General features: G+C 46.3%; 6 protein-coding genes across 7 annotated transcripts in view, besides 2 other annotated features; 3 read left to right on the forward strand and 3 right to left on the reverse strand.

Annotated features, from left to right (window-relative positions):
- TSTA_039310 (uncharacterized protein) overlaps positions 1–1344 on the forward strand; it is a 6914-nt gene extending 5570 nt beyond the window's left edge. Inside the window, exons 2-3 of the mRNA XM_002481119.1 lie at positions 45–229; positions 286–1344. Of these exons, the coding sequence (XP_002481164.1) occupies positions 45–229; positions 286–977 (877 nt within the window). The 3' untranslated portion in view covers positions 978–1344. The remainder of the gene's footprint in view (positions 1–44; positions 230–285) is intronic.
- Positions 267–857: a mobile genetic element.
- A 252-nt stretch (positions 1345–1596) lies between the features above and the next one.
- TSTA_039320 (signal transduction protein BroA, putative) lies at positions 1597–5145 on the reverse strand. Its single transcript, XM_002481120.1, has 3 exons — positions 4638–5145; positions 2978–4577; positions 1597–2912 (listed from the first exon to the last, which is right to left on the reverse strand). The coding sequence occupies exons 1-3, from the start codon at positions 4913–4915 to the stop codon at positions 1737–1739; spliced, it is 3054 nt and encodes a 1017-aa protein (XP_002481165.1). The 5' UTR covers positions 4916–5145; the 3' UTR covers positions 1597–1736.
- A 203-nt stretch (positions 5146–5348) lies between these two features.
- TSTA_039330 (mitochondrial DnaJ chaperone (Mdj1), putative) lies at positions 5349–7642 on the reverse strand. Of its 2 annotated transcripts, XM_002481121.1 has the most exons (3): positions 7342–7642; positions 6028–7283; positions 5349–5974 (listed from the first exon to the last, which is right to left on the reverse strand). In XM_002481121.1, exons 1-3 carry the CDS (start codon positions 7549–7551, stop codon positions 5779–5781), a joined length of 1662 nt encoding a protein of 553 aa, XP_002481166.1. In that variant the 5' UTR covers positions 7552–7642; the 3' UTR covers positions 5349–5778. The 2 variants fall into 2 exon arrangements, with proteins under 2 accessions (XP_002481166.1, XP_002481167.1); XM_002481122.1 differs by having other exon boundaries at positions 5349–7283.
- Positions 7643–7931: 289 nt separating this feature from the next.
- Positions 7932–11858, forward strand: TSTA_039340 (mitochondrial serine protease Pim1, putative; the record flags this gene model as incomplete). Its single annotated transcript, XM_002481123.1, has 3 exons — positions 7932–10908; positions 10970–11187; positions 11241–11858. The coding sequence occupies 3 exons, from the start codon at positions 7932–7934 to the stop codon at positions 11409–11411; spliced, it is 3366 nt and encodes a 1121-aa protein (XP_002481168.1). The 3' UTR covers positions 11412–11858.
- A 3879-nt stretch (positions 11859–15737) lies between these two features.
- Positions 15738–15763: a microsatellite.
- An 870-nt stretch (positions 15764–16633) lies between these two features.
- On the reverse strand, positions 16634–19560 carry TSTA_039350 (Protein kinase domain-containing protein; the record flags this gene model as incomplete). The annotated part of the gene is made up of 2 exons (XM_002481124.1): positions 16634–16898; positions 16973–19560. 2 exons carry the CDS (start codon positions 19558–19560, stop codon positions 16634–16636), a joined length of 2853 nt encoding a protein of 950 aa, XP_002481169.1.
- A 4712-nt stretch (positions 19561–24272) lies between these two features.
- On the forward strand, positions 24273–25556 carry TSTA_039360 (uncharacterized protein; the record flags this gene model as incomplete). Its single annotated transcript, XM_002481125.1, has 5 exons — positions 24273–24315; positions 24372–24421; positions 24461–24794; positions 24947–25074; positions 25137–25556. 5 exons carry the CDS (start codon positions 24273–24275, stop codon positions 25554–25556), a joined length of 975 nt encoding a protein of 324 aa, XP_002481170.1.
- Positions 25557–25599: the final 43 nt, after the last annotated feature.

Consider the following 25599-nt stretch of genomic DNA (forward strand, 5'->3'; position numbering starts at 1 on the left):
CGTGCAAATATCCTTTGCAAGCCACGTGAACAGCTTATAACCAGCAAACCGCTACGATTCAATGGTGCGGTAATTACAGAAGATGCCCAGGGTGTTACTCTTACCCAAGAACGCACCTGCAAGAATATCCGACTCGTACAAGATCACCCTTCGGATACAGTCAACTCCCGTGGCAAGATTCGTAAGAATGCATCTCCGTATGAGCAGGACGTTGCTCAACGAGCTCTTGGTGCATATATTGCTTCTGTATCCCAACTGAAGCTTCGTTTGATCTCTCTTTCGCAGCACAAGCCACACAACCGGATGAAGAGGATATAAAAGCGCTCAACAAACGACTCAAATGGCAGGCTGACAACCCCAACCGCGGACTACGATTCGTCAAGATTGATCTACGGACCGCACAATTGTACGCATTCGTTGATGCTTCGTTCGCCAACAATAAGGACTCGTCTTCACAAATTGGCTATATTATCGTACTCGCTGACGCCCAAAATAACGCGAATATCCTCCACTGGTCCTCTACAAAGTGTAAGAGGATTACCCGAAGCGTACTTGCTTCGGAGATGTACGGTATGGCCAATGGATTCGATGCGGCTGCAGCAATCAAATCAACTCTCACCCAACTGCTGCATCTTTTAGAGCCGCTCCCACTAGTCCTTTGCACTGATTCGAAGAGCCTTTACGAATGCCTCGTCAAGCTGGGTACGACACGTGAAAAACGCCTTATGATCGATCTCATGTGCCTCCGTCAATCGTACGAACGTCAAGAGATCACGGAAGTGAGATGGATCAACGGTAACAGCAATCCTGCGGACGCCATGACAAAGAGCAAGCCCTGCCGCGCTCTACAAGAACTTATTGATACGAACAAGCTACGTATCGACGTTGACGGATGGGTAGAAAGGCCGTTAACGAAGCGCAACTCTGAGTCAAAGAACGTACGATTTGCAACACCTGTTACTACACCGGCTCCATAGATTGTCATTCCTTACCCCGGTCCGCACCCGTTACTTTTGCTTCATTCTTTTGATTTTTCCTTTACCACACCAGATTGTATGTCATTCATTGATATTCCTTCTTTTCCATTCCTTTAGAGAGTTGCCAGTGTCGGAATATCAATCTCATGATTCGGCGCTTCTGCACCCCGGTGCAGAAGCAAGCACGTACGTACGGGAGCGGGATAACGTTATCCCTAGCGCCCGTACGGCAACCTCGTATATAGCTACCATGACACCCCGGGGCCCCCTACTTTCTCTGAGTTAGGCTTTATAATATCGAATATCATATATATACAGCTTCACCCTTGACAGGCTTGTCGGACTAGCCTTGCTACCGTCTATGCTTCGTGATACGGACCGTAGTTAAACCGACACTTACCTATATTTTACGGTAGCTACCATACTTATCTGGAGCTCCACGTTGTGCTAGATATCGCTTGTAAAGAGCCCATCCTCCTCAACTTTGGGATTTTGACTATCTATTGTTTTGTCAGGCGCATTTCTAAGTCAATACATTGTTAATACTAGTTTTTCGATACGGTCATCTATGCGTTGAACCTTGGAAATGGCGTAGTTCCTTTTCGACGGATCAGATATATACATAAAGGAAGTTACGAAGTAGGATTCTCAGATGACAGGACTAAAATAGATATTCAAACTATTCTAAGAAAACCAGACGCAACTTGACTGAAGGGAAAGAAAGGGCATGCTCTTGATTAAAAAAAGTTGAGAAGAAGATCATTTCCAAGAGTTCAACCCCGCCCACGGATCATTATTAGGTGATGTTTGTGACTGCGATCCTTTATGTTGATGTTGTTGTGGTTGATGTGAAACATAAGGAGGTCGACTTTGCGCATACCCTCCTGGACCAGAAGGATATGCTCCCCCCGTCGAAGGAGGGTATTGAGTTTCTGCTGGTCGTGGTGGTGGTGGAGGGGGTATATAACCAGGCGGAATGAATTGAGGTGTATGTGACGGTGGAGGGGGAGCAGGACCACCCGCTGATGGGTATCCTGGATATACGCCGGGTAAAGGTACTGGTGTTGTTGATGTTCCCGGGTGTGGGTGTTGTTGGTGATAGTATAAAGTGGATTGGTTGGGAGGTGGGGAGACTGGTGTCTGGTATGGATATGCCATTGGGTTGTAACTACTTGAAAGAGGTGTAGCAGCTCCCTGCTGAAAGGCTGATATCGGTGTTGCTCCGTAGTACCCCGCCATTGTATTTGGGGCGTATGGACCATATGGATTTGGCGCTGGTGACTGGGATGGTGGAGGTGCCACAGGTGTTGCTTGGGGATAGTGTGGTGATGACGATGAATTTGTGCCGCTGCTGCTACTGACCTTAACCGGAGGTTGGGGTCGGGATTGTTTGGTTGGTGATGTGTTCCTTGGAGCAGGTGTTGGTTCGGTCGATAATCGCTCCATCAATTGTCTCAGTTTCTCTCGTTCTCGATCCTCTTGTCCTGAAGCATTGTTGTTCCTGTCCTGCTCGATCTGGCTGAGTAACTGTGCTCCTTCTGAGCGACGGTTGTTGACGAATGTGTCGACGTTTTTCCGCAGGTTCTCTACAGTATCTTGCATTTCTCCATAAAACTTGGTTGCTTGCGAGACTCCAGAGACCAAATCGCGGAATGCAGTGTAGATTTTCTTGTATCGTGCCATGACCGTATTTCGCTGTCGAGTTATGGTCTCGTACTTGGACTGCTCAGATCGAACTCGTTTATCCTGCAAAAGATCACCGTACGTCCTTGTAAGTTCTTTCATCAATGACCCCTGTGTGTGATTTGATTTGATAATCCGGTTCTGATATGGTCTAAACTTTTCCAATTCTGCTTGGAATAACTGCTGTTCCTGTCCATTTCCCAGAGACTTCTTGTTGAGGATGAGTACATTCGATATATCATCTTCATGGACCTGCCACACAATCAGTATTACCGCATAGGGTCAGGTTTATTGTCAGTGCATAAATTGCTACCAACCTTCTCTTTCAAATCCTTCAAAACCTGCGCACGCTCACGTTTGACGAGATTCAACTTCTTCAGTAATTCCTCCACCTTTGCAATCTGCTCCGCAACCGATAATTTGCCTTCATCATCTACATCATCGAGCAAGGACCCCTCACCACCAGGTGAGTATGGACTCGCCTGTCCGTTTCGAGACATTTTTTGTTTTGCGCCCGCTTTAATCATCGCTCGCTGATACAAAACATCGGCTTCGCCCGTCTCCCCCGCTGACCGCATTTCATCGAAATCCACTTCATATTGTTTCAATGTCGCATTCAACTGGGTATCACTTGCCCCGGCCTCGTTAATCGTGTCTCGTAAACTCCTAATCTCCCCGCGAAGTGTCGCTGTAAGACGAGAACTAGGTTGTTGAGTCCAGTCCGCTCCATATTTTGATCGCATCTTCTCGCATACACTTTCCTCCATGTCCAGCTGCCTCGTGCATTGACTTAGTGAATCGATAATACTAGCTTTGCTGTCTTGTAATTCGTCCAGTGTTTTGTGGAACCCCGGATGATCTGCCATCTCTTCGCACCACCTGCGGAATTCCTCATCAACTGTGACTTCCTGGTCTATGCCTCCCTTCAGTATATTTAAGCTGCCGGGCAGTTTCAAATAGTCTAAACCGGCTACCATCTCTCCGTTGGCCGTCTCAACCCTCTCCGTTTCTGCTCGAATTAATTTGGCTTTTTCTTCATCGTATAAACTGGCAGACTCGGTGACAGACATTGGTACTAGCTTCTGAAAAATATCCGGACCAATAATTCGCTGGATATCTTGTCCTTGATACAGCTCACTCACGGGGATAGCCTTGGCCACGGCCAGTTTCGCAATAGCCGACAAGCCTGCTTCATTAGGTACCGGTTGATGGTAAATAAAATCATTATCTCGTATCAATGTAGCAACCTCCTCCTGAACAACAGCTTGATGTCTCTTTATCACCTCCATCAAACTAGCCCCGTCTTCCGAGAGCAAGTTGGAATTCGCAGGCACGGACGAAGGGAATGACTTGGCCCACGTTACCGCTGCTGCAGATAATTTCTCCGCTAGACGTAATCTCGCAACAGCAACTCCGTATGATCCGCTCTCTGAATCAGCATGGGCTTGATGGAAACTCGCAATCGAAGCCATATGTGATGCCTTGGCCTGTATGACAATCGACCATACTTTTTCGAAAAATCCCTTTCCGACATATTCCTGCACCGTCTCGGCGGCCTGAGAGTATAGCCACGCGGACTGACTGGCGACTTTGGCAAGAGAAGCCGGCTTCTTGGCGTCTGCAATTTGCTTCTCCAAAAATACCTCCTGTGCCTGCGCCAGCATGATGTTGATAAGAGCCTTGACCGTAGATCGACTCAAGTCCGTTGAAGGTGCGTGAAGAAAGTTCTCATTGATATACGTGAACATGCCAGCCGACGCTTGGAAGGAGTGGAACGCCGTCTTCAATCCGCTGTCATCGGCTCGATTCTGATTCGCAGCGTGGCAGGAAAGGACGGCGGAGATGTTAAATAATATAGACGCTTTTTCGAATGCCAAAGAATACTGGGACGTTGGCTTTTGTGTAAAAGCATCATACCTACCAAATAGACGAATGGTTAGCCCGTAATCCGTGAGCTGCCGTCAGAGTTGTGCTTACCAAGTAAACGAGATTTTGATATGATTCTCATCCACCGGGAACCGAAGATCCAGCAGCTCTAGCTGTCCATAGTATCGATATAGCAAGTCTCTCCCCGATGCGCTATCCTTTCCAGCTCCTCTCATATCCTGGCGCAATCGATTTAGCGTGGCGCATTCTTCCTGGTATCGGTCTGGGTCGTCACCGTAGGCGCTCCGGATATAATCCTTGAGTGGCTGGACCCAGTCAATCTCGTTGGTCTGCTTGAGCGGACACGAGAGCATGGGAGACTGATTCATGATGGCGATAGATAGGAGCAGAAGCTCCTACCAGACGAAAATTAGATAGGATAGACCACTGGTTGGGTTGTCGAGCAGTTTTGTTTAGGTTATGCTGTTGACTTGTGACGATACGTCAGTTGGTTCAGGCAGGCGGGACGGACAGATCGGGTGTGGGGTAGCTTATGCTGCTGACTGTTCTATGTTCTTCACAACCACAACGACATGCGAGATGATCAAAAAAGAAGACATGCACGGTGACTGACACTCCATGAACGAGGGGAATATAAAATGGCGGAGAATACAGACGAAGCCCAGGCAATTCCGACTTCTTGACAAACACAGTTAGGCGCCTGTTTGCGATAGTCTCGATTGGGCACTCTGGTTGGATCTCGTCCTGCACGTCGAGAGCCGCTGTCACGCCCCTGGATCAGCCCTTGCTGCGCTGATTGGTGTGCTTGGGAGACGGTGATTCTCATTTTGAGACTAGGATGATTCCCAGAGACTTTGCATTGCCTTACCAGAAGACTGACGAAATACCTGAGTCTTGCGATAGTCCTATTGGCTGAAGCATATGAAAAGCTGCCTGAGCACTGGGCAGCATAAGCATAATGGTTACAATATACGTATGGCTACGTCATGTCAGTGCGAGTTGAGATTGATAATCAAGAATGGAGGGTTGTGATTATTTCTTCACATATACTTGGTTCTAGCTATAATACATGGGAGTACCTCTCGCAACTCGAAATCAATCAGAATAAATGACCACCGATAAATGACAACACCAACTCGCCAACGCTATGGATCTAATCTGTGCAGGTTGAAGGAAAACAAAATGCTAGAGTAAACATGTACAAAGATAGTGATCAGACAAGCCAGCTTCACTAGCCTGAAGCTTTCTTGGACTCATTGTGGTCATCGGACTCAGATTTCTCTTTCTTCGATGCATCGGCGTCCTGGGACTTGGACTCGGAGGATTTGTGTTGGTTGGTGAGACGGTGCCATGCCGATTTGAGGAAGCCTTCGTTCTTGTGCGAATCTTCCGGTAATCCACCAGAGCCAGAACTGGGAGGGTTGTTGCTGTAGCTATATGTGAGTAAACAAACTACTAGCGTACTAAAAATCCGACTTACATGTCCTTGCCAACGTTCATAGTACGCTTAGCAGTTTTATCGCCCATCTCATCAGCCAACACTTCAAGAATCGTCCGTTGATTTGCAGTGAGGTACTTTGGCATCTGGACCTTGAACTCCACCCGGAGGTCGCCAGTTGAGCTGAACCCACGGCTTCGACCACCAAGCTTGCGCATGCCCATTCCTGAAAGTGTGATGCGATCACCAGTACCTGTACCAGTAGCGACCTTAACCTTTACTTCACCATCAAGCGTCGGCACCGTCACCTCTCCTCCAAGTAAAGCAGTAGTCAATGGTAAGGATGCAGTGTAGAGAATATCAGAACCAGAACGACTGAACCGGTGGTCTGGCGCAACACGGATTGAAACGTATAGATCACCGCGCTGCGTTCGGGTACCGGCGTTCGCGCCGCCTGTTGGAGGAGAGTCACCTTCTGCAGCAACTCGGATTCTCATACCATCCTCTACTCCTCCAGGGATATCAACATGGACAGTCCGTCGATCCCTGACGACTCCTTGCCCGCTGCATGTGCTACAGTCTGAGCCACGTGGGGTAACCATTCCAGACCCATTGCAAGTATCGCAAGTGCTCGCCAGCTGGAATCCGCCCTGCATGAAATGAACTCGAGTGCCGGATCCATTGCATGACTTGCATTGCGTTCGTTTGGCACCCTTCTTGAGACCAGTTCCCGTACAAGTCTTACATTCAACCAACGGCGTAATGAAAATATCCTTGCCGGTTCCCTTCGCTGCTTCCATGAAAGATATGTTTGTTTGGACTTCGATATCTTCGCCCACTAATATAGATTCGTGTGGTGATGCGCGTCGTCTCCCCGCACGTCCAGCACCTCCTGTAAATGCACCGAAAAGATCTTCAAAATTGATGTCGGCAGAGAATCCACCGCCAAATCCTCCGGCGCCAAACCCACCACTGCCAAAGCCATGGAAACCTCCAGCACCGGCAAACGGATTTCCACCCGCTGCAGCATTGGGATCGAATCCGCCATTGGGATCAAATGCCGCCGACCCATATCGATCGTATGTTTCTCTCTTTTTCGCATCGGATAGTAATTCGTAAGCAGATTGTGCTTCCGCAAATTTGTCCTTGGCACCTGGCTCCTTGTTCGTATCAGGATGGAATTTCTTAGCCATTCCGTAATAGGCTCTCTTGATATCGGCTGCGGAGGCATTCTTGTCGACACCAAGGACCTTGTAAGGATCTTTCATTGCTTGTTGTGCGGATGAAGCGTGGAATTCCTACACCGAACGTGAGCAAATGGAGCTCCTAGCTAGAAAGATCCAAGCAATGACTTACCCTAACGCTGAAGCGCAGAGGATCTTTTCTCGATGGAAGTGCATTGTAAGACCGGTTTGGTGGAGAGGAAGATCGGTGGTCATAGAATGAACGGCTGTTGGCCTGATGATAGAGACTCGAACAGTTGCCGGCGGTCGGCCGTGACGTTCTAATAAGGATTCTCGTAGGAAGAGCGACGGCCTTGGGCAGTCCCGCAGGTGTTGCGGCCATCTTTTATCTGTGTTTCATCCAATCGCAACGAATAAATTGATGCACCGTAGCGTAAATGTAGAGCAGATTATACAGATGTTCCTTGGACCTCGATAGAAGCTTCTAAAAAAGTTTCACGGAGACAAAGCCCCGGAAAGCGGAATAACTAAAATTCCGAGAGATGATCTCAGAGGTTCCCCGACATTCGGAGAAATCGACGAGATTGATTATCAACCATTGATCCCATACAGCCGTGAAAGAGCTTCTGTTCTTCCTCTTTCTCCCCTTTCACCTCTGTCAACCCTTGCTCGCCTTTCTATATTATCAATTTCGTTTTATTGAACAGGTCTATCTTTGCACCGGGCCGGCACGTGCCCTTTGATGTTCACATAACACATAGCATGCTTCGAGGCCAGGTCATTCCATGGAGAGCTGCACTCCATCGTGTGCCGCACTATGTGAATCCTAGGATAGCCTCCCTTTCAACGCGGCATTATGCAAGCACTCGATTTCCAGTAACTCGCACACAGATATTTCTTACATCGACCATCGCTTCTCGAACGTTCACATCGAGTCGCATCTCGCGCAAAGAAAAGGCGCCACCTTCAGAGGACGCGCCGGAAAATGCAGAGGACGACGATGGCTCAACAGAGGGAAAGGACACGACGAAGCAGGTAGAATCCCGACGGAAGTCTGGCGATGCGACAGACAAGCACACCTCAACGCAGATGACTGATACACCAAGTCGACGGCGGGATAAGAGCAATACTGAAAAGGAAAAGGATGAGCAAGCGGAAGTCACAAAAAAGGGATCGTCTTCCGAATCTCAACAATCTAGAAGTCGAGATAGCAAAGCTGATTCAAGCTCACCTGCGCCAATACCTGTCTCCGGAGGGGGAGGATCAGAATCGAAGCCCAGCGGTGGGAACAGTGATGATGGTGGAAGGAGAGGCAAGAAGGGAGAAAGGTCACTCCAGAAACCCTTCATTCCCGATGTATACCCACAAGTTATGGCTATTCCGATTGCCAGGCGTCCGTTATTCCCTGGCTTCTACAAGGCGATCACTGTGAAAGACCCGAATGTTGCGGCAGCTATACAAGAGATGATGAAGCGTGGGCAACCTTATGTGGGAGCTTTCTTGTTTAAAAATGATGATGCGGATGGTGATATCATTGAGAATATTGACGATGTGTACGATGTTGGTGTCTTCGCTCAGATCACATCTACATATCCGTTGAAGTCGGATGGAGAAGGTGGTCTGACAGCTGTTCTCTACCCCCATCGAAGGATCAAGATCAGCACATTGCTAGCGCCAAGTGATCCAGCCCGGAACGGTACCATTGATCAGCCAATCTCGAAGGATGCCGGTGAAAAGAAGGGAGACGTCGTTGCAAGCTTTGAAGAGGGTGCGGTCGAAGCTCAACCGAAGGAGATATACCACTACGAGCCAACATCATTCTTACGCAAGCACGCAGTTACCCTTGCCAACGTTGAGAACCTTACAGAAGAGCCATTCGATAAGAAGAGCCCAGTCATTCGCGCTGTGACTAGCGAGATTGTTAATGTCTGCAAGGAAATCGTTCAGTTCAACCCGCTCTTCCGAGACCAGATATCTGCTTTTGCAACGGACCACTTCCCCGGAAACCTCGGCGATGAACCGGGCAAACTGGCTGATTTTGCAGCCGCAGTGTCCGCTGGTGATTCTCAGGAGGTTCAAGAGGTTTTGGAAGCAATGAACATAGAAGATAGACTTCCCAAAGCATTGGTCGTTCTGAAGAAGGAGTTAATTAATGCTCAGCTCCAGTCAAAGATCTCGAAGGATGTGGAGGCCAAAATTCAGAAGCGACAGCGAGAGTACTGGTTAATGGAGCAGATGAAAGGCATCAAGAGAGAACTGGGTATAGAATCCGACGGAAAGGATAAGCTCGTTGAGAAGTTTAAGGAAAAAGCAGAGAAACTGGCAATGCCAGAGGCCGTGAAAAAGGTATTTGATGAGGAGTTAAACAAACTTGCGCACCTAGAACCTGCTGCATCAGAGTTCAACGTTACTCGCAACTATCTTGACTGGATTACTCAAATTCCTTGGGGTCAAAAGAGCGTGGAGAATTTTGGTATCAAAAATGCGATGGCCGTCTTGGACGAGGATCACTACGGCCTGAAAGATGTCAAAGATCGGATCTTGGAGTTCATCGCAGTTGGTAAACTCCGTGGCTCAGTGGAAGGCAAGATCTTATGTCTGGTTGGACCCCCAGGTGTGGGTAAGACGAGTATAGGAAAGTCTATTGCCAGGGCTCTCAACCGGCAATACTACCGATTCTCCGTGGGCGGATTGACGGATGTTGCGGAAATCAAAGGACACAGAAGGACGTATGTTGGTGCGTTACCAGGAAGGATTATCCAAGCTCTGAAGAAATGTCAGACGGAGAATCCCCTTATCCTCATTGATGAAGTCGACAAGATCGGACGCGGTCATCAAGGTGACCCTTCTTCTGCTCTTCTAGAGTTGCTTGACCCCGAACAGAACTCATCCTTCCTTGATCACTATATGGACGTGCCAGTGGATTTGTCAAAAGTTCTATTTGTTTGCACGGCCAACGTAACTGACACGATCCCGCGACCTCTGTTGGATCGTATGGAACTTATTGAGTTGTCTGGCTATGTCGCCGATGAAAAGATGGCGATTGCTGACAAGTACCTCGCCCCTGCCGCTAAAGAACTTAGTGGTTTGAAGGATGTCGACGTTCGTTTGCAACCAGATGCAATCGAGGAACTTATCAAATTCTACTGCCGCGAGAGCGGTGTCCGAAATCTGAAGAAACAGATTGAGAAGGTCTATCGAAAGGCGGCCCTTAAGATTGTCCAGGACCTCGGCGAGGATGCTCTTCCGGAAGAAGAGGCGCTCACGACGGAAGGAAAGCAGGCAAAGGAAGAATCTGACAAGGAGAACGTCGACCCCCAAGACGTTTTAATTGAGCCGGAGAAAGCTACTGCTGAGACTCCTCGCGTTGCTTTGAAAGTGCCAGAAAGCGTACATGTCAGTATCAGTAAAGAAGTTTTGAAGGATTACGTTGGCCCACCAGTCTTCACTTCCGATCGCCTATACGATGTATTCCCTCCTGGTGTGACTATGGGCTTGGCCTGGACGAGTATGGGCGGTGCTGCTCTTTACGTCGAGTCAATTCTTGAGAATGCGCTTACCTACTACTCTCGGCCTGGGTTTGAGACTACCGGTAATTTGATGAACGTCATGAAGGAGTCAACCCAGATCGCGTACTCCTTTTCCAAGTCAGTAATGGCTCAAGAGTTCCCTGAGAACAGATTTTTCGAAAAGGCTCGAGTACACTTGCATTGCCCAGAAGGTGCTGTGCAGAAAGATGGTAAGATTCCTCCCCTTTCCACTTGATAAACTTTGCAGAACTGATCTAATTCGATCCCTAGGACCATCTGCCGGTATCACAATGGCAACGTCTTTACTATCTCTTGCGTTGAATCATCCTCTTGATCCTACCATCGCGATGACCGGAGAACTGACAGTCACTGGCAAAGTTCTCCGTATTGGTGGACTCCGTGAGAAGACCGTTGCAGCTCGTCGTGCCGGAGCGAAGAAGATCCTATTCCCAGCGGACAATATGTCTGACTGGCTGGAACTCCCCGAGGTAAGCCTTACTGTAAGATGGTCATTACAACAAACACTAATATTATGTAATAGAACATCAAGGAGGGTATTGAAGGCCATCCTGTCAACTGGTACTCAGACGTCTTCAACATCGTCTTCTCCAACCTAGACAAAGAAGCAGCCAATCACGTCTGGAAGAAACAACTTACCAAGCCAGCCGATGCGAAAAAGAGGAGGGATAAGCACGACGAAGATGATGATTAATCTGTATAGAACAACCAATCGCATTTCTCGATATATTGTCTCGAAGCATTGTCAATTTTCTTTCCTCTTTGAACTCTTTAACCCTCGTTATCACCGTTATTAATCTTACGGTGGTATAGAAAACGAGTATCTCTCTGCTGTTGTGGAGGATGGTGCATGGTTTGGAGTTTATTTCCTTGGCTTCTTGTATCCGGACATAATGCTACACTTTTTCTTATCGTTCTACTTTTCATCTTCACTTCATCGCACATCTCAATACCAAGTTCTCGACATGCATGATTGGCCAAAGAACGCGTCTCTACGCGCAACACAATCAAAGTCCTCCAGCATCTTGTGTGGACCATTTCTCTCCACATTGATATATACACATTCGATGGGGATATATATTACCCTTTCTCCATCGGAAAATATCCTCTCCTCTCTTGAATCAAAAAGACAATAGACCTGATCCACTTGTCAATATTTGTACATATATATACTCGGCGCTACTAAGTACCTAGGTACAGTAGAAGAAGGCCTCTCGGGATCCAAGTCAGATATTTGGAATTCAGAGATGAAGAGCACTCTGAAATAATAATCTATTTAATTATTGATGATTACCTAGGTAGGTTGCTCTTTAGTTCCATATTACAGTGGTGGTGGTTCATACCTTGGCCCCTCGCCAAGGCGATATGCAGGATACCACTATCTAATCTCTCTCTGTCTATGTACAGTAAACCATTACATACAGATCCATATTACAGTGCCTTACAAAATCAGTTTCCCTCATGAACACACTCGGTTTCTTTACCAATCCATACTTGAAACAAACTAGTTTGTATGAGGTTAATCTCCTTAAGTTTCTCTATTCAGAAACTTCGCTTGTACAATACGAAACACGGATGTGACCAAACCCTATTGTATATTACACATATCATACTCCGTACATCATATCAATATCCAAAATATTGCAAGACATTACACAAAAATCAACCGAGACTGCCCATATCACAAGATTCACAATGCATTATCATTCGTGATATGTTAGTTTGCTGTGAGCCATTCATCGCATTCCAGATAGCTGAAGCTGCTGGCTGCAGTGAATGGTCGGCCAAAACTATTTGGTCTAATCTACAGCTATTAAACAATGTCAAACCGCCTCCAAATCGTGTCAGTCGCTGACGAGCATTTTGCCAGTGATGTTAAAAGCGATTTGAAAATCAAGTCATCAAGGAGACTGCTCAGCAGCAAAGGAAGTCACCTGGCGCCGATTCGAGATCTAAGCAGATATCTTCCGCCGACAACTACAGCGTCAAATTCGCAACAATGTTCATCCTACGATGTTCCTATTTCAGAAACCGTTTCTTCAAATTCTTTCTTGTTGCAGGAATACCAATTCGGGCAGGACGCGGGACAGCAAGCTGGAAACACAGTGCTAGCAGGTATGATACCGACTGCATCACAATCAGAATACGGCACTTTATTGCCGAATATAAAAGTCCCGATGCCCTTAGATACAGCGGTTCTTTTCTCCATGGAGGATATGCTTCCCGACGAGTTTTTCAGTTTGCCATATGACGAAAACAGTAGCCTTTACCTTTCATAAGTGCGGAGACGAGTAGAGACGAGGATTTTGGTTTATCATTAATACATATGGTTGCTGGTTTCCGATTATTCAAAACGATACCCGTGGGAAACAGTTGAGTCCATTGCAGTACACCAAATACCGGTTTTATTGTCATTGGGGAATATTTCTTTTCACAAAAGCTGCTATAACAGTGGCTTTCATTCAGCAATTAGTCTCCGATTGCTTGGACTATCTTCAACTCTATTCTCTATTTGAATGGAGTCACTTCCTCCGCTCAGCCAGAGTCAGCGGACTCGAAGACCTGGCTCATATCAGCTCAGGGCGACGGGGGAATCATATTGAGAAGTCGCCAGCAAAGGCAATTAGTCACTCGCTGCGATCCTGGATCAGTTCGTTCCATACATGGTCGTCCCTCTCGTAGCAAACCGAGTTACGAAAAGCGTTTGCCAAAAACGAGTCAAGCAGGTGCTCACATACGCTATTATTATAAGACCCGGTGGCACTTGTATTAGACACAAGCAAGTGAGTATGGCTACTCCATTCCCTAACTATAAAAAGTTCTTTTATGGTAAGAGTGGTAGCCAGAAATCCATAAGCGTGATGGAAAGGGATGACGTTTGATGAGGCTCAACAAGGCTGGCTTTTCGCTTGAGCTGATGCCGTACTCATACGGAGTGTAGGATAAGAGAATCTTAAGCAAGCTGTTTGAAATTCCAGTATTTTGATCCTCTTGAAGTTACCAGTCCAGGTGCTATTTGCCATCATTCCTTCTGTTTGCCTGGATTCCTTGAAGTGGATGGGGCCCAGGTATTTTGTTCTACCTATAGAGAGATCTTGAAGACGTTAAACCAGAAGAAAATATCTCGCAATATTCTGATGGCCCTATCTAGCTTCTATAAGGTCCGGCTTAGCAGTTCTCAACTTCCCATAACCCGAGCGACTCTGCTGCCATTTTCACTTGGCTTGAAACAGTTGTCATAGTCTTTCATCTCAGCATTTCCTCTCCAGATTTATAGCTCCCTTTCTGTGTTGTAGGCCGTACCAATAGAGCTCCTCGTCCTAGTAAAGCTTGTGAATTAGTAGAGCTTGTAAATATTTCAAGTTCTGGGGTGATGCATAGCTTCCAAGTGGGAATCTCTCTCTCCAGGACCCAGGAACGGCAGCATCCCATGTTATCGGTATTCCCTGGAGCTTGTCGCATTCGGTATATTGTGTGGGCATATTTCGGAGCTTTCGCAATCTGGTCTGGGGTATTGGGAATCGTTGCTTCCGCAGCTCACAAATTTTATAAAAACCAAGAAGAGCCGGTAATTGACGGTGCCTTCGACGCTTGGGAATACTCTGCAATCGTTTACGTTCCGTATCCCGGTGCTACCCAGTTCACATATCGACACGACTATTTAGGACTTCTTGTGCAAATTGTGGCTCAATCGTTTATTGCTTTTGGTCTCCATTACGTCGAGCTTATTGTAAGCATGTCGGGAGACGAGTCATCCTGGCGAAAGGCAGCCTCAGTCGGTGCAGAAATGGGAGACAGCTCTGTGAAGTCTTTCATAAGCAGTTGGCAAAGTATGACACTTATGATGTTTAAATCAATCACACGTACTTTCTTCCTCTCCGTCGAGGATCATGTTGTTAGTGACCCCAATGCTGTTGAGTACACCGTTTTATACTGTGGGCAAGTTGTTACCTGTACTTTTGTGCGGTGTACATACAAGTATCGTACAGGTACCCTAGTCATATTACAGTTTAGCACCACGTCCACTCAGTAGGGTTATTACGGGGCTTAATTTGATATAGACTAGCTCTTTTAATGATTTGTTTCAGAAATAGGCTTTGAAAACAATTTGAATGTGATTATAAGGGGAGGCCTTCCTTTTCTTATAGCGAGGTTCTACCGTACTCGATATGCAAATCTTGCTGCCAACATGAAACTGCATATCGATTCAAAGAAAAGCGGAGACTGAATGCAAAAGAATCATCCTGCTCCAATTTGTTCAGCCATACTGATATCTGGAATCTCTCTTTTCCCTCAGCCTCTGAACAATATGAAAGAGAAGTGGCACCCCGAGAGGAAAATTGAAACGCGATCTTTGTTTCTCCTACTTTCTAAGATTCAATATTGGAGAACTTGGGCAACTTCTTCGAAAGTACTATCCCCTTCGCAGATTAATCTCTATGAGGCCAAAGCCACGCGAACCAAGGCAACGAGTTTAACCTCAACTTGGAAGACAGGAATCATGCATTGTCGTTCTGATTCTATGTCTCGAATTCTCAGACTTGCAACATTACATGAGCAGATATATAGGTAGGAAAATATCCTGTGAGCCCTGAATTCCACGGGGAGATATGATTGGAATTTACTACCTGATGAAGAGCACCTGAGGATTTACTACCAACAACCTTAGAGCTTCACTCAACACATTGAAGAATCTTAAAATCGGTACTTAGACAAGAAGAATGAAGATTTCGTTCATATATAGTCAAATCTGTATATATATAACATGAAACTAACACCTTAAAAGACCTTGGAGAGCCAGAAGAACATGTCCATATTATCAAATCTCACCATCATTAAACCTGGAACCCCAAGGAAATGTGTCTCATGTCAAGACTAGACCGATTTTGCACCATAGGTATTATGTGTGTATTGAATGTGTGCACCAAGATCGACAAAAATAGGAACGTTGGGAAACCTTGAAACCAAATGCGAGAACAGCTGAGTAGAGAATGGAAGGAAATGGTCATAAAGTCGTTATATGGATGGATGGATGGATGGGTGGATTGCATGATCAATAGATGAATGAATAGAGGAAGATGGATAGCGGATATAAAGAATCAAGAGTCAAATCAAAATGCTATATATATCAAAACACTCAGAAGGAAGAATTGAAATCGTTGAGGCACATGAACAGAAACAGGCTGGGAAAACGAGACAAAGGAGGGAGAAAAAGAGGATATTAACACAGCAAAATAATGAAGGATTAAGAAATGATGAAATAGGAGGCGCCAAAAACTAAAAGGTGTCATGAACAACTTGACAAAAGCGGATCTCCATTAAAAAAAATGCAATTCCCAAGCGCCCGCCATATATCAATTCCAATTCCCTTATTTCCCTACTCTTTTTGCCGAATTGCCAAACGAAACGAAGAATGAGAGTTAAATCAAAAACGAGTCATAAGTCTAAATGCGAAAACGTCCCAGAATGATAATTCCAACGAGAAGCGAAAGAAAAAAAACAAAGGAAAAGGTATCTCGGGTCATGTGTAAAATCAAAACTCCTCAAGAGCATGCGCTGCTGCTATCTTTCTTTTATTGATCACGCCGAATTTGATGAAAAAACAAAAACCCAATGTTGAATGAAGACGTCGAGGCTTAACGATGTTGATTTGGTCACTTTTGTTCATTGTTGAAATATGCTTGTATACTGATAATGTCCCAGATGTGTTTGCTGCGTGGTTTCGTCGAGTGAGCGGTTAATATAAGCACGTTTGGAATAGGAGGAACTATTTGCTGACGATCGAGGGCCAGGGAGCTTAAAGATTAGAAAGTGTTCGAATTCATTCCATCCCGTCGTTTGACCGTCAAAGCCGGGTTGATAGGTAACACCGAATCGAGGAGATAGGATAGTCTTTTCATAGTACTCGACGGTCTCTCACTCCTGGCGGACTTTGATGTTGCTGACGCTGTCTGTTGAAGGGCCGGATTTATTGGCAACTTTGAGCCAAAAAGAGAATTTCGTCTTGATATTGGTCGTGACGGTGCTGGCTGTGCCAATGCCGGGTTTATGGGTAATAATGAACCAAAAAGAGAATTCCTTCTTGATGGTGTCGGTGTTTGTCGTGATGGAGTTGGCTGGGTAAGGGCCGGGTTGATCGGGAGCATTGAAGAGAACAGTGAGCTTGGTCTTCTCGTTGATGCTGTTATTGATGATGCCGTGGAAGAGGCCGTTGTCCTTGGAGGGGCCGGATTAATGGTCAAGTTTGAATCAAACAGTGATCTGTCTTGCGGAATTGTGTTACCAAGACCTGGTGAGATGTAGGTTGCACTTTCTTTGGTCCAGGTCTCCTGTGTAGGCTCGGGTGCACTTATCTGTGGCGCTGGAACTGTTGATGTCTGGCTGGCGGGTGAGGGTTCGATGATTTGGTTTTCCAGACTCCTTGTGGGTTGCGTGTGTTCATGCTTCAACGGCGCCGACGAATGGCTGCCCATAGCAGCTATGTCTTCCACTACGCTTTTGTTCTGACGATTTCCAGTATCCTCATGATTCTCAATTTTGGCTCCGTGTGATTGCACAGTCACATCTCGATCAACATCAGCATCCTTGCCACCTTCACAAACCGAAGACGGAACCATAGCACGGTTTATATCAGAGTTTCTCCCACTCTCCAATTCCTGCGAGTCATGAGGTTCGTGAGTATTGTCTCTCAGAGCCTCAAGATCTTCTGGGGTGAACATTTCCGGATTGACCAAGTACTGAGTGCCATTGACCTCAACCTCTTCGAATCGTGGTTCAGCTAGCATAGCTGGAGATGGCCTGGTATTAACTTCGAAATCACTCTGTGAGATGGAGCGACGACCATCCGGGTTGGGTGAAGCACTTGATGGTATGTATGTCGAGGGTTGGTAATCGCTTGGAGGAAGGCCATGGGTTGACGGTCGACGACCCCTAGGAGGAAAGTCAATTTCAGGAAAGTCGGATTCTGATTCGTATTCAGCTGGCGTTACATACACCACACTTGGATGCTTAGCGTGCTCATGGTGATCTCCATCGAGACAAACCGATTGAGGAACGTCATGTTGGAGTGAATCGTAGAATGGAGGACCGTTAGGACTGTTATAAGCGCGCCATGGGAGTGGAACGGCATGAACAGGGTGTTCATGATCTTTCATGTCGGAAGGAAACATGGCTAGTAGCTCCTTTGCGGATAAGCGATCTCTTGGGCGGTCACTGAGACAATGAGCGATGACCCTCCTATAATAATCGGGAATCTTCATATCAATCGGTATAAACAATGGTCGTGGCTGACGTTCTGGCTCATCTTCTTGCATTGCAAGCGCCCATAATGTCATTCCCAGTTGGAAAAGGTCCGACTTGACCCCAATATACATGGATATTCTCTGATTGCTCTCTATTTTGGCGGCGATTTCGGGTGGTTCCCATCCCACAGGACATCCTCTCCGGTTGATGTCGATAATTTTAGCATTGTCATCTCCGTCGATGACAATGTTCGATAATGTAAAATCGCCTTGGACATAGCCGGCCTCATGGATTTCGCACAGACCCTGTACAATCTGTCTAGCCCATCGCTCTCTGCGCGCCAAAGGCAATTGGCCGCGAAAATCATATAACACATCCACTAGAGCACCTTGTTCAGCATAGCTTATCAGCAACCCTTTGACGCGTTCGAGACGGTCGTCGACAATGATTCCCTCGAACTGTATGACACTTTGTGAACCATATAACGCATGAAGTGCGTTGATCTCGTAAAGAAACTCATCAACGGTATCTGGACCTGGTATCTCCTTCTTGATATAAGCCTTGCCGTCTAGCTGAACCTTGTAAACGAAACCAGACAGATGAGAGTTGAACATGAGATCACGCTCCGGAATAAGACGACTACCCAGATGGCGAACGCTGGACACAGGTGGATAAGGGATAGTTTCGTTGACGTCTTCCGTCACATGTACATGCAATCGACCATCACTCGTTTCCAGTTTGAGATTTGTGACTGTGTCGTAGAATTGGATTTCTGGAAGCGAATCTCGAATCGATTCGTAGATACGAGCACTTTTATCCCGTTGGTAATGTAATTCCTTCAAATCCTGTTCCAAAGAGTCTGGAGGAGCGTTTCGGTAATCGCACGATACTGTTACTCTCCGCCATCGATTTGGTTTTTCTGCATATGTCACGAAGAACTTTTCCCGTTCGGACTTATCTCGAAAGTGCATGCTCAAGTTTAGAATCCATTTCCTCTCTAATTCCTGCTCTAGCGCGTCATCCACGGGCTCTTGTTGTATACTGGCATTGTCATAACGATTGTATGGCGTCGAATCGACATGAGACAAAGTGGCCGTCTCCGGTAAGAACTCGTGAGCCGAACCGTCATCTCGATGTGCCAGGGCAGATAATTGTTCGCTCCATGATCCCACCTCAGGCGCAGAAAGACGGGCAACATTTATGGGTGCGGGTGACTCTGTTCGCGGTATACTCAATGGCCGACGACGATCCGCAGATTGAGTCCGGCGATGTTCTGACTCGATGGGTGCTAATCGATCTCGTCGCTCGGAATTTTGACGTCGAAAGGTCGCGGGTCGAGGCAAACCGACGGCGCCTACTTTTCTAGATAGACGCCGCGATATGTTCTCCCGGTGATCGTTGGTGGGGGAAGTCGATCCGGATGTATGCTCGTCACGGTGAAGCCATCGTCCAAAACCCAATCGATGCCACATACTTACTTTCGGCACGGTCGGAGGAAGCGACACGCTTTCGGATCGTGTCTCGAGCTCGTGGTCGCGGGGAGGATTGAAGAATCCCCGATGAGAACTACCGGTCGAGTTGTCGCGGATAGTGATTGCCATGGAGGGCTCGACTGTCCAGGAAACAGGTTTGGATTTCAAACGCGTCCGCTAGCACGCACAAGGGACCTGGACAATCGGCAAAACTCAGCAGTTCGCGGCCATAAGAATGGGAATCTAACTGGGCAGCAGGCGCCCGCGTCAAAAGGCAGATGAATATGAGATTTCGCCGAAGTCGACAATGGGATTCGCCAAGAAATCCGAATTGATAAAAATACAGACGCCGAAGGGGAGTTCACCCCTTGGCCCCCTTAGTCGGTAAGAGCTGAGGCGCAAGGGGTACGTAGCGGCCTGTAAATATATAAAGAGGCGAGACGAGGTGGGAGGCCTATGAGCGAGATGTGATGGCTCCGGCGCGGATCGACCAACGATGATGCAGCACTATTATGTCAATGTCGTTATATAGCGATCTATGATTTTTCGAGCGAAGCGTTCACTTGGTGGAATCGGAATCCGAACCGAATTCTCAGTAGCACAGAAACACACAGAAGTAGGACAGAGTCACTGCCAATGCCAATGTTAGAGGTCAGATGCGGCCGGCGGCTGGAAGGCCTAGTGCAACAATTGCATGGGCGAATGCAATACCCAAGAAAATTCGACTGTGACGGACTACCAGTAGACGACCAATAAGTCAGAGGCAGGATAAATTTTGTTGCAATCACACAGGAAAAAAATTTTTCTTGCTCGTGGTGATGTTGTTGAAAAGCTGACCGCTAATTCGGGTCAGGAACAGCGCGTTTCTAGAGTAACAGGATTAATCCCAGATGACTAGGCAGCAATCGTAGGGCTGTATAGCCTCTAATAGCAATGTGGAAAAATCTGCGGTCGTTCGATTAGTGATTGTATCATGCTGTTGCAACGAATGGTGTTTTGCTGTTGCAGTATGTTTGGCTGGCATAAAGTATTTCACTGTGCGATAATTTTTTTTTCCCTCTAAAGCCTGTGCTGCACTGCGGCCTGACCAGGGGGCGCTGGTGTCATCGGCTGGTCTGGGTGTACCTGGACACAGCCTAGAGCAAATAGTTGATAGGGCACAAATAGCACAGCCTACAGTAGAAAATTTTTTTCAGTCCTTGTCAAGAATCTTGGAATTTGTGTGAGATTGTGCCAGGAAAATAAGGAAGGAAAAATGAAACGAGTCTCTCATCTGAGAAACTAAATTATTAACAGTCAGAAGAGACGACCCGATATGCTGATCTCGCAACGAGTATCCCCGCGCATCCGACGTGGCCGTTATTAGAAGAAGGGCAGACGAAGGATAGTGATTGGACTAACTAATGCGATCGTACATGCTCCTACTTGAATACATCACTTCTAGCTACTCCATAATAAACTTAGCCGGAATGCTCGTCTTTAATATTCTACTCTACGCTCGAGTCTTCCTTGCAACACCTATGGTCCGAACGGAACCGCCATAGTTACATCTAGTAATCTGTTAGGTGCATGGCTAGAGCTGGATTTCCTTCCATGCATCCGAAATATGCCACCCCAAGGATTATTAATATCAAGAACAAAGAAGGAAACAACATGGGTTTTGTCTGATGGTTGTCACCTCCTCGGGTTACTTTGAAAAACATTCCTTCCTTCATCTTCCGATGTCCCTGTTCAGAATTCCCACTAACAGAAAGATTCAGGTTTCTTTCCAAAAAGAGCCCACCATCGAGTGGTAAGGAATTAGTCACTCGAACAGGAATGAGAAAGGGCTATCTCTGTACAGAAATATTAGTTGCTGGTGCCATTGGATGGTTGGCTGTATAGTTGCGTTGCAAATAGAAGGGCAATTTTTTTCAGCGATGGGGGACAACTGGTAATACTATGAATATAGCCAACTTCGATCGATGTGACATGTTGCGTTAGCCTTATGCGTGGCTCCAATTGACTGGGGCCCTATGGTTCAATGCGAGTGCCCTCCATGCACCATGTAGCCATGAACCAACAAGCCCCGCCGACCGCACAGCAAACAAACAAAAAAAGAAGAGGGTTAAATCGTTCAATGTTCTGTCAGTGCTGCATCTAAACTTGTTTAGAGAAAGAGAGAGCCCCGACATCGGTTGGCATGTTCGGGGGATTTTTTTACTTTCCCCTCTTTTCCTTCCCTCCAATCGAAATAGGAAGGTTGTCATCGAGAAGCTCGCTCACGATAGTGAAGCCTGTGCTGTCGTTTCGAGCTCACTGAGACGTTGTATTATCTTGCAGTCGGTGATTGAATCGCGGCCAGCTTTTACGAAGATATAGTCCATATCGTATGAGCTTGTGTAAACGGTAAGTTACGTAGTTGTCAAAAATCAAAGGATGGCTCGATCGCGGGCCGACGCGGGATGGTCCGATCGACCCACTTTTCCACCAATTTTATCATTCTTAATTCTACCAAACAACAATTATCGCAACAAAAAGTCCATGAGACGCGGGTGAATACTACTCTATTGGTTAATATCTCTAATCTAGAGCACGATAATAACGACTTCCTCCCTTCCCAATCACTAGGGTCAATATGACTCGGATATAGCAATCGACCCGAGGCCGTTTGGCCCCATGCAACATCGCAGACCGAGCGTATCAAAGAGGAATCTAAAGAGCGAAACGTTGCTCGTCAGCAATTGTTTTCATGTTTTTGACATGCTGAAGATCCAGTTAGGACAGTTTTTTATATGCTAAAATCGCATGGGATCCATTGAGATTCGTGGGTAGGTACCGTTCTTCAAAGTGATGCTTCCAATTGTTCAACGACATGCATGTCAACCACCAATAGCCAGATACGTTCCTATAACTATATTAGGTCGACCATCATTAAGCGCAGCAACCTACGTTGAATCTAGTACTAAGTACAGCACTAATTCTAAATTCTGGTGCAGGGTGGTTCGAAGCTAGTCAATAAATCGTGGTTTTTCTGGAACAACGTGCTCGACCTGGTTGACGAATTCGTTGAGATGCATAAATAACTACATCAAATTACACCGGCATGAGATAACAGAGTGCAATACTGCAATGCAAACAAGTCAGTTTTATTCTATGCATCGATGATGGCGAGCTATGCGTTGTAAAGATTTTGATGGTATGCGAATTTAAGTGCATCTTCAAGTTCCTGGATAGAATGGAGTTCGAATTGTTGCTTAATTAGGAAGGTGCCTAGATTACATTGATGTACTACTTACGTACCCATTGTCTTATGGAGTGGGATTGGATGATTGAGAATCTCGGGCCCGGGGATCAATCAGTGGTGTCTCATCGTCAGTCACCTAGGTACACATGGATGGCTTTTATCTCCTGATTGGGAAATAAATGTGCAAGCTCCAGTGTTCATGAGCTGCCTAGCAGTTCGCTTGCCCATAATATAAGTCACCCCTGCTTATTGTTTGGCCATTCTCTCATCTACGATTGTATTGTGATTGATGAATTGTTGTCCTTGAAGCCCAGTTGGTATCTTCAAAGGAGCCTCAAAATCATGACCGAATGACTTAGAAGGTCCTGTAAACTTCAAGCCAATATATAAAGGAGCAGAATATGAACTCATATCCGTATTTACGGCCTAGACAGACTAATCGGCATGTCTTCACTGGACTTCCTGTAGGGCTGGCGAGCTAACATCTCCCGTGGGCCCGGCTTACCGATTTCAAGTGCGTATCATGTATCTAGTCAGCCTCATGCATTTTGATGCCCGAACCGCTTCACCTTGAGACTTCGGGCAACAACCGGTGCATTTTGCTCTTTTAAGGAAGGCCGATAAACCGCTTATCCAACAATCTTTGGGAAACGGTTTGATTTGCCTTTTTTCCTCTTCATGCACCACTTTTGAGAAGCTTATCTATTCTTTTGCAGCTCTAGTGAACTGCTTCAAGCATCCGGATGTAAGAGATGGGATTCCGGTTAATATCAGTTTCAAGTCTAATTTTAGCGCAACCTGGTGGCGTCATGTATGCATATATTGCCTGTAGAAGAGGTAACTTCCAGTGATTCTGATACAAGTCACGTCGACTAACCCTAAGAATTCGTCTCTCGTGCGTTATCCAGGTGAACTTCTACATCTATCCATGGATGTAAACCCACGGACATAAATTCTAGACTCGGAGTCTTATGCTGTGACTGGATTTGGGTTCTATTGGTGCTATTTTGACAAGATATCTTTATCTGTATCTACTGTACTGTTATCGTATCATGATTTGTTGACATGAATAGACCCTGTAACGGCGGTAAAATGAAAGGCCCAGCAAGGCAATGTCTCAAGTTTCTGGCATCATGTGAGCTAGCCGCCTATAAGAGGGGGTCAAGTGTCATCATAAAGTGCTACCGGATTCAAAACGAAGATCAGGATATTGATGGTGTTGGTAGCTGTACTTACCAAACCCTCCCGGAGTAAAATGCAAACGTGTGCGCTCGAAGTAGAAAGACTTAGAATACAGCTCATGCTACTTTCCTTCACCTGCCTACTGGACGAAATATAGTCCACCATCGATAACCCTAACGGCCAGTTTCGTCCGTTTCCGGACAATGAGCATCTGACGAAGATCCAATCTTTGTAATCCACTTCCTTGTTTCAAAGCTTCGTATATTTTGCTATACGAGAGCATGTTCTAAAATTACTGGAGAAATGCATATTTTGATGAGGGGATTGGCTAGTTAATGTTCAAGGTTGTTGAGATCGGTCAAATGACCACTGGATATAGGCAGCGAAATGGCAATTGAGAATATTATATAAAGGCAGCTTATACCATACGATAATGTCTCTAAAATCTTTAACGAATACAAATGAGGAATTGAATTGTCTGATCCCGTTCGGTCGACTTTGCTCAAACCTTCCCTCTGCAAGCGATCTCTAGCTGCCATCAAAGTAACAAGCAACTACATTACTAAAGTGGCCATTGTCGGAGTAAGTCAAATACTGGGTTTCTGTCACTACATATCATAGGCAGGTGGAAACTCCGGAAAATTCATGACCGAGGCTCTCCTTAGGACCGACAAGCATACTGTCACAGCCATTACACGCCCCGACAGTAAGAGCAAATTACCTGAAGGGGTAATCCCCAAAGTTGTGGATTACGAAAAACCGGAAACGATCGTGGAGGCTCTCAAAGGCCAAGACGCACTTGTCATCACTCTAGGGGCATTCGCCTTGAGCAATGAGGTCAAGCTCATTGTAGCCGCTGACGAGGCTGGCGTTCAATGGATTTTGCCGAATGAATGGTCCACATACCCAGGTGCTCATGAGCTCATTAAAGATATGCTCTTTTACCAAATGAAAAGTGAGACTTGGCAAATCCACATCGAAGTTCTGAATGGAGGATAAAAAAATTGGGATATAATAGGGTTTTATCCTAAGGTCGGTTGACTAATACTTTTCGTATGCGCTGCTCGTGAAGCTCTGGGGAACTCAAGAGCTCCTCTTACATTGCAGTTTCAACTGGTTTCTGGTATGAATGGAGTCTGCCCATGCCCTCTGCATTCGGATTCGACATCATCAATCGCTCTGTTACCTTTTTCGACGACGGTGAAGCGAAGATATCTGTATCGACATGGCCACAGGTATGAAGTTTTTCAATTTCTTCCCGTAGAAAAGGGTTGCAAACCTGTGTGACGTTCCTTAGGTTGGCCGTGCTGTAGCTGCTCTCCTCGGCCTACCCATCAACGCCGAAGGTGGTAGAGGTGATGGTTCCCTCGAAAGCCTGAACAACAAAGACGTGTATATCAACTCCTTTACAATTAATCAGACAGAAATGCTCGAATCCCTCCTCCGCGTGACTGGCACCAAATCAGAAGACTGGAACATTACCAAGGTGCCAGCTGACGAGCGTCTTGCCGAGGGCCTGAAGGAAATCCAAGAAGGTAAACATTCCGGCTTTGCAAAGAAACTGTATACACGTGCATTTTATCCAGATGGATTCGGTGATTTTGAGCATAACGAGGGCACACTCAATAGCTTGCTGGGTTTGCCAAAGGAGGATCTTGATGAAGCAACCAAGGTCGCTGTGGAGCGTGCAGGACTTCCTCAATGGGCTGGTGAATAAGTCAAAATGTTGAATATTTCTATTCATTTGCTATTTCATATTT

The sequence above is a fragment of the Talaromyces stipitatus genome, genomic scaffold, assembly GCF_000003125.1.
Source record: "Talaromyces stipitatus ATCC 10500 scf_1105507295541 genomic scaffold, whole genome shotgun sequence".
NCBI lineage: Eukaryota > Fungi > Ascomycota > Eurotiomycetes > Eurotiales > Trichocomaceae > Talaromyces > Talaromyces stipitatus.

Coding starts and splice junctions, on each gene's coding strand:
- TSTA_039330 (XM_002481121.1), bottom strand. CDS start 7,551: ATGGCCGCAACACCTGCGGGACTGCCCAAGGCCGTCGCTCTTCCTACG. Junction 7,284..7,341: donor CTCTGCGCTTCAGCGTTAGG/GTAAGTCATTGC, acceptor CGTTCGGTGTAG/GAATTCCACGCTTCATCCGC. Junction 5,975..6,027: donor ATGAACGTTGGCAAGGACAT/GTAAGTCGGATT, acceptor ATATAGCTACAG/CAACAACCCTCCCAGTTCTG.
- TSTA_039320 (XM_002481120.1), bottom strand. CDS start 4,915: ATGAATCAGTCTCCCATGCTCTCGTGTCCGCTCAAGCAGACCAACGAG. Junction 4,578..4,637: donor ATCAAAATCTCGTTTACTTG/GTAAGCACAACT, acceptor TCTATTTGGTAG/GTATGATGCTTTTACACAAA. Junction 2,913..2,977: donor TGAAGGATTTGAAAGAGAAG/GTTGGTAGCAAT, acceptor ATTGTGTGGCAG/GTCCATGAAGATGATATATC.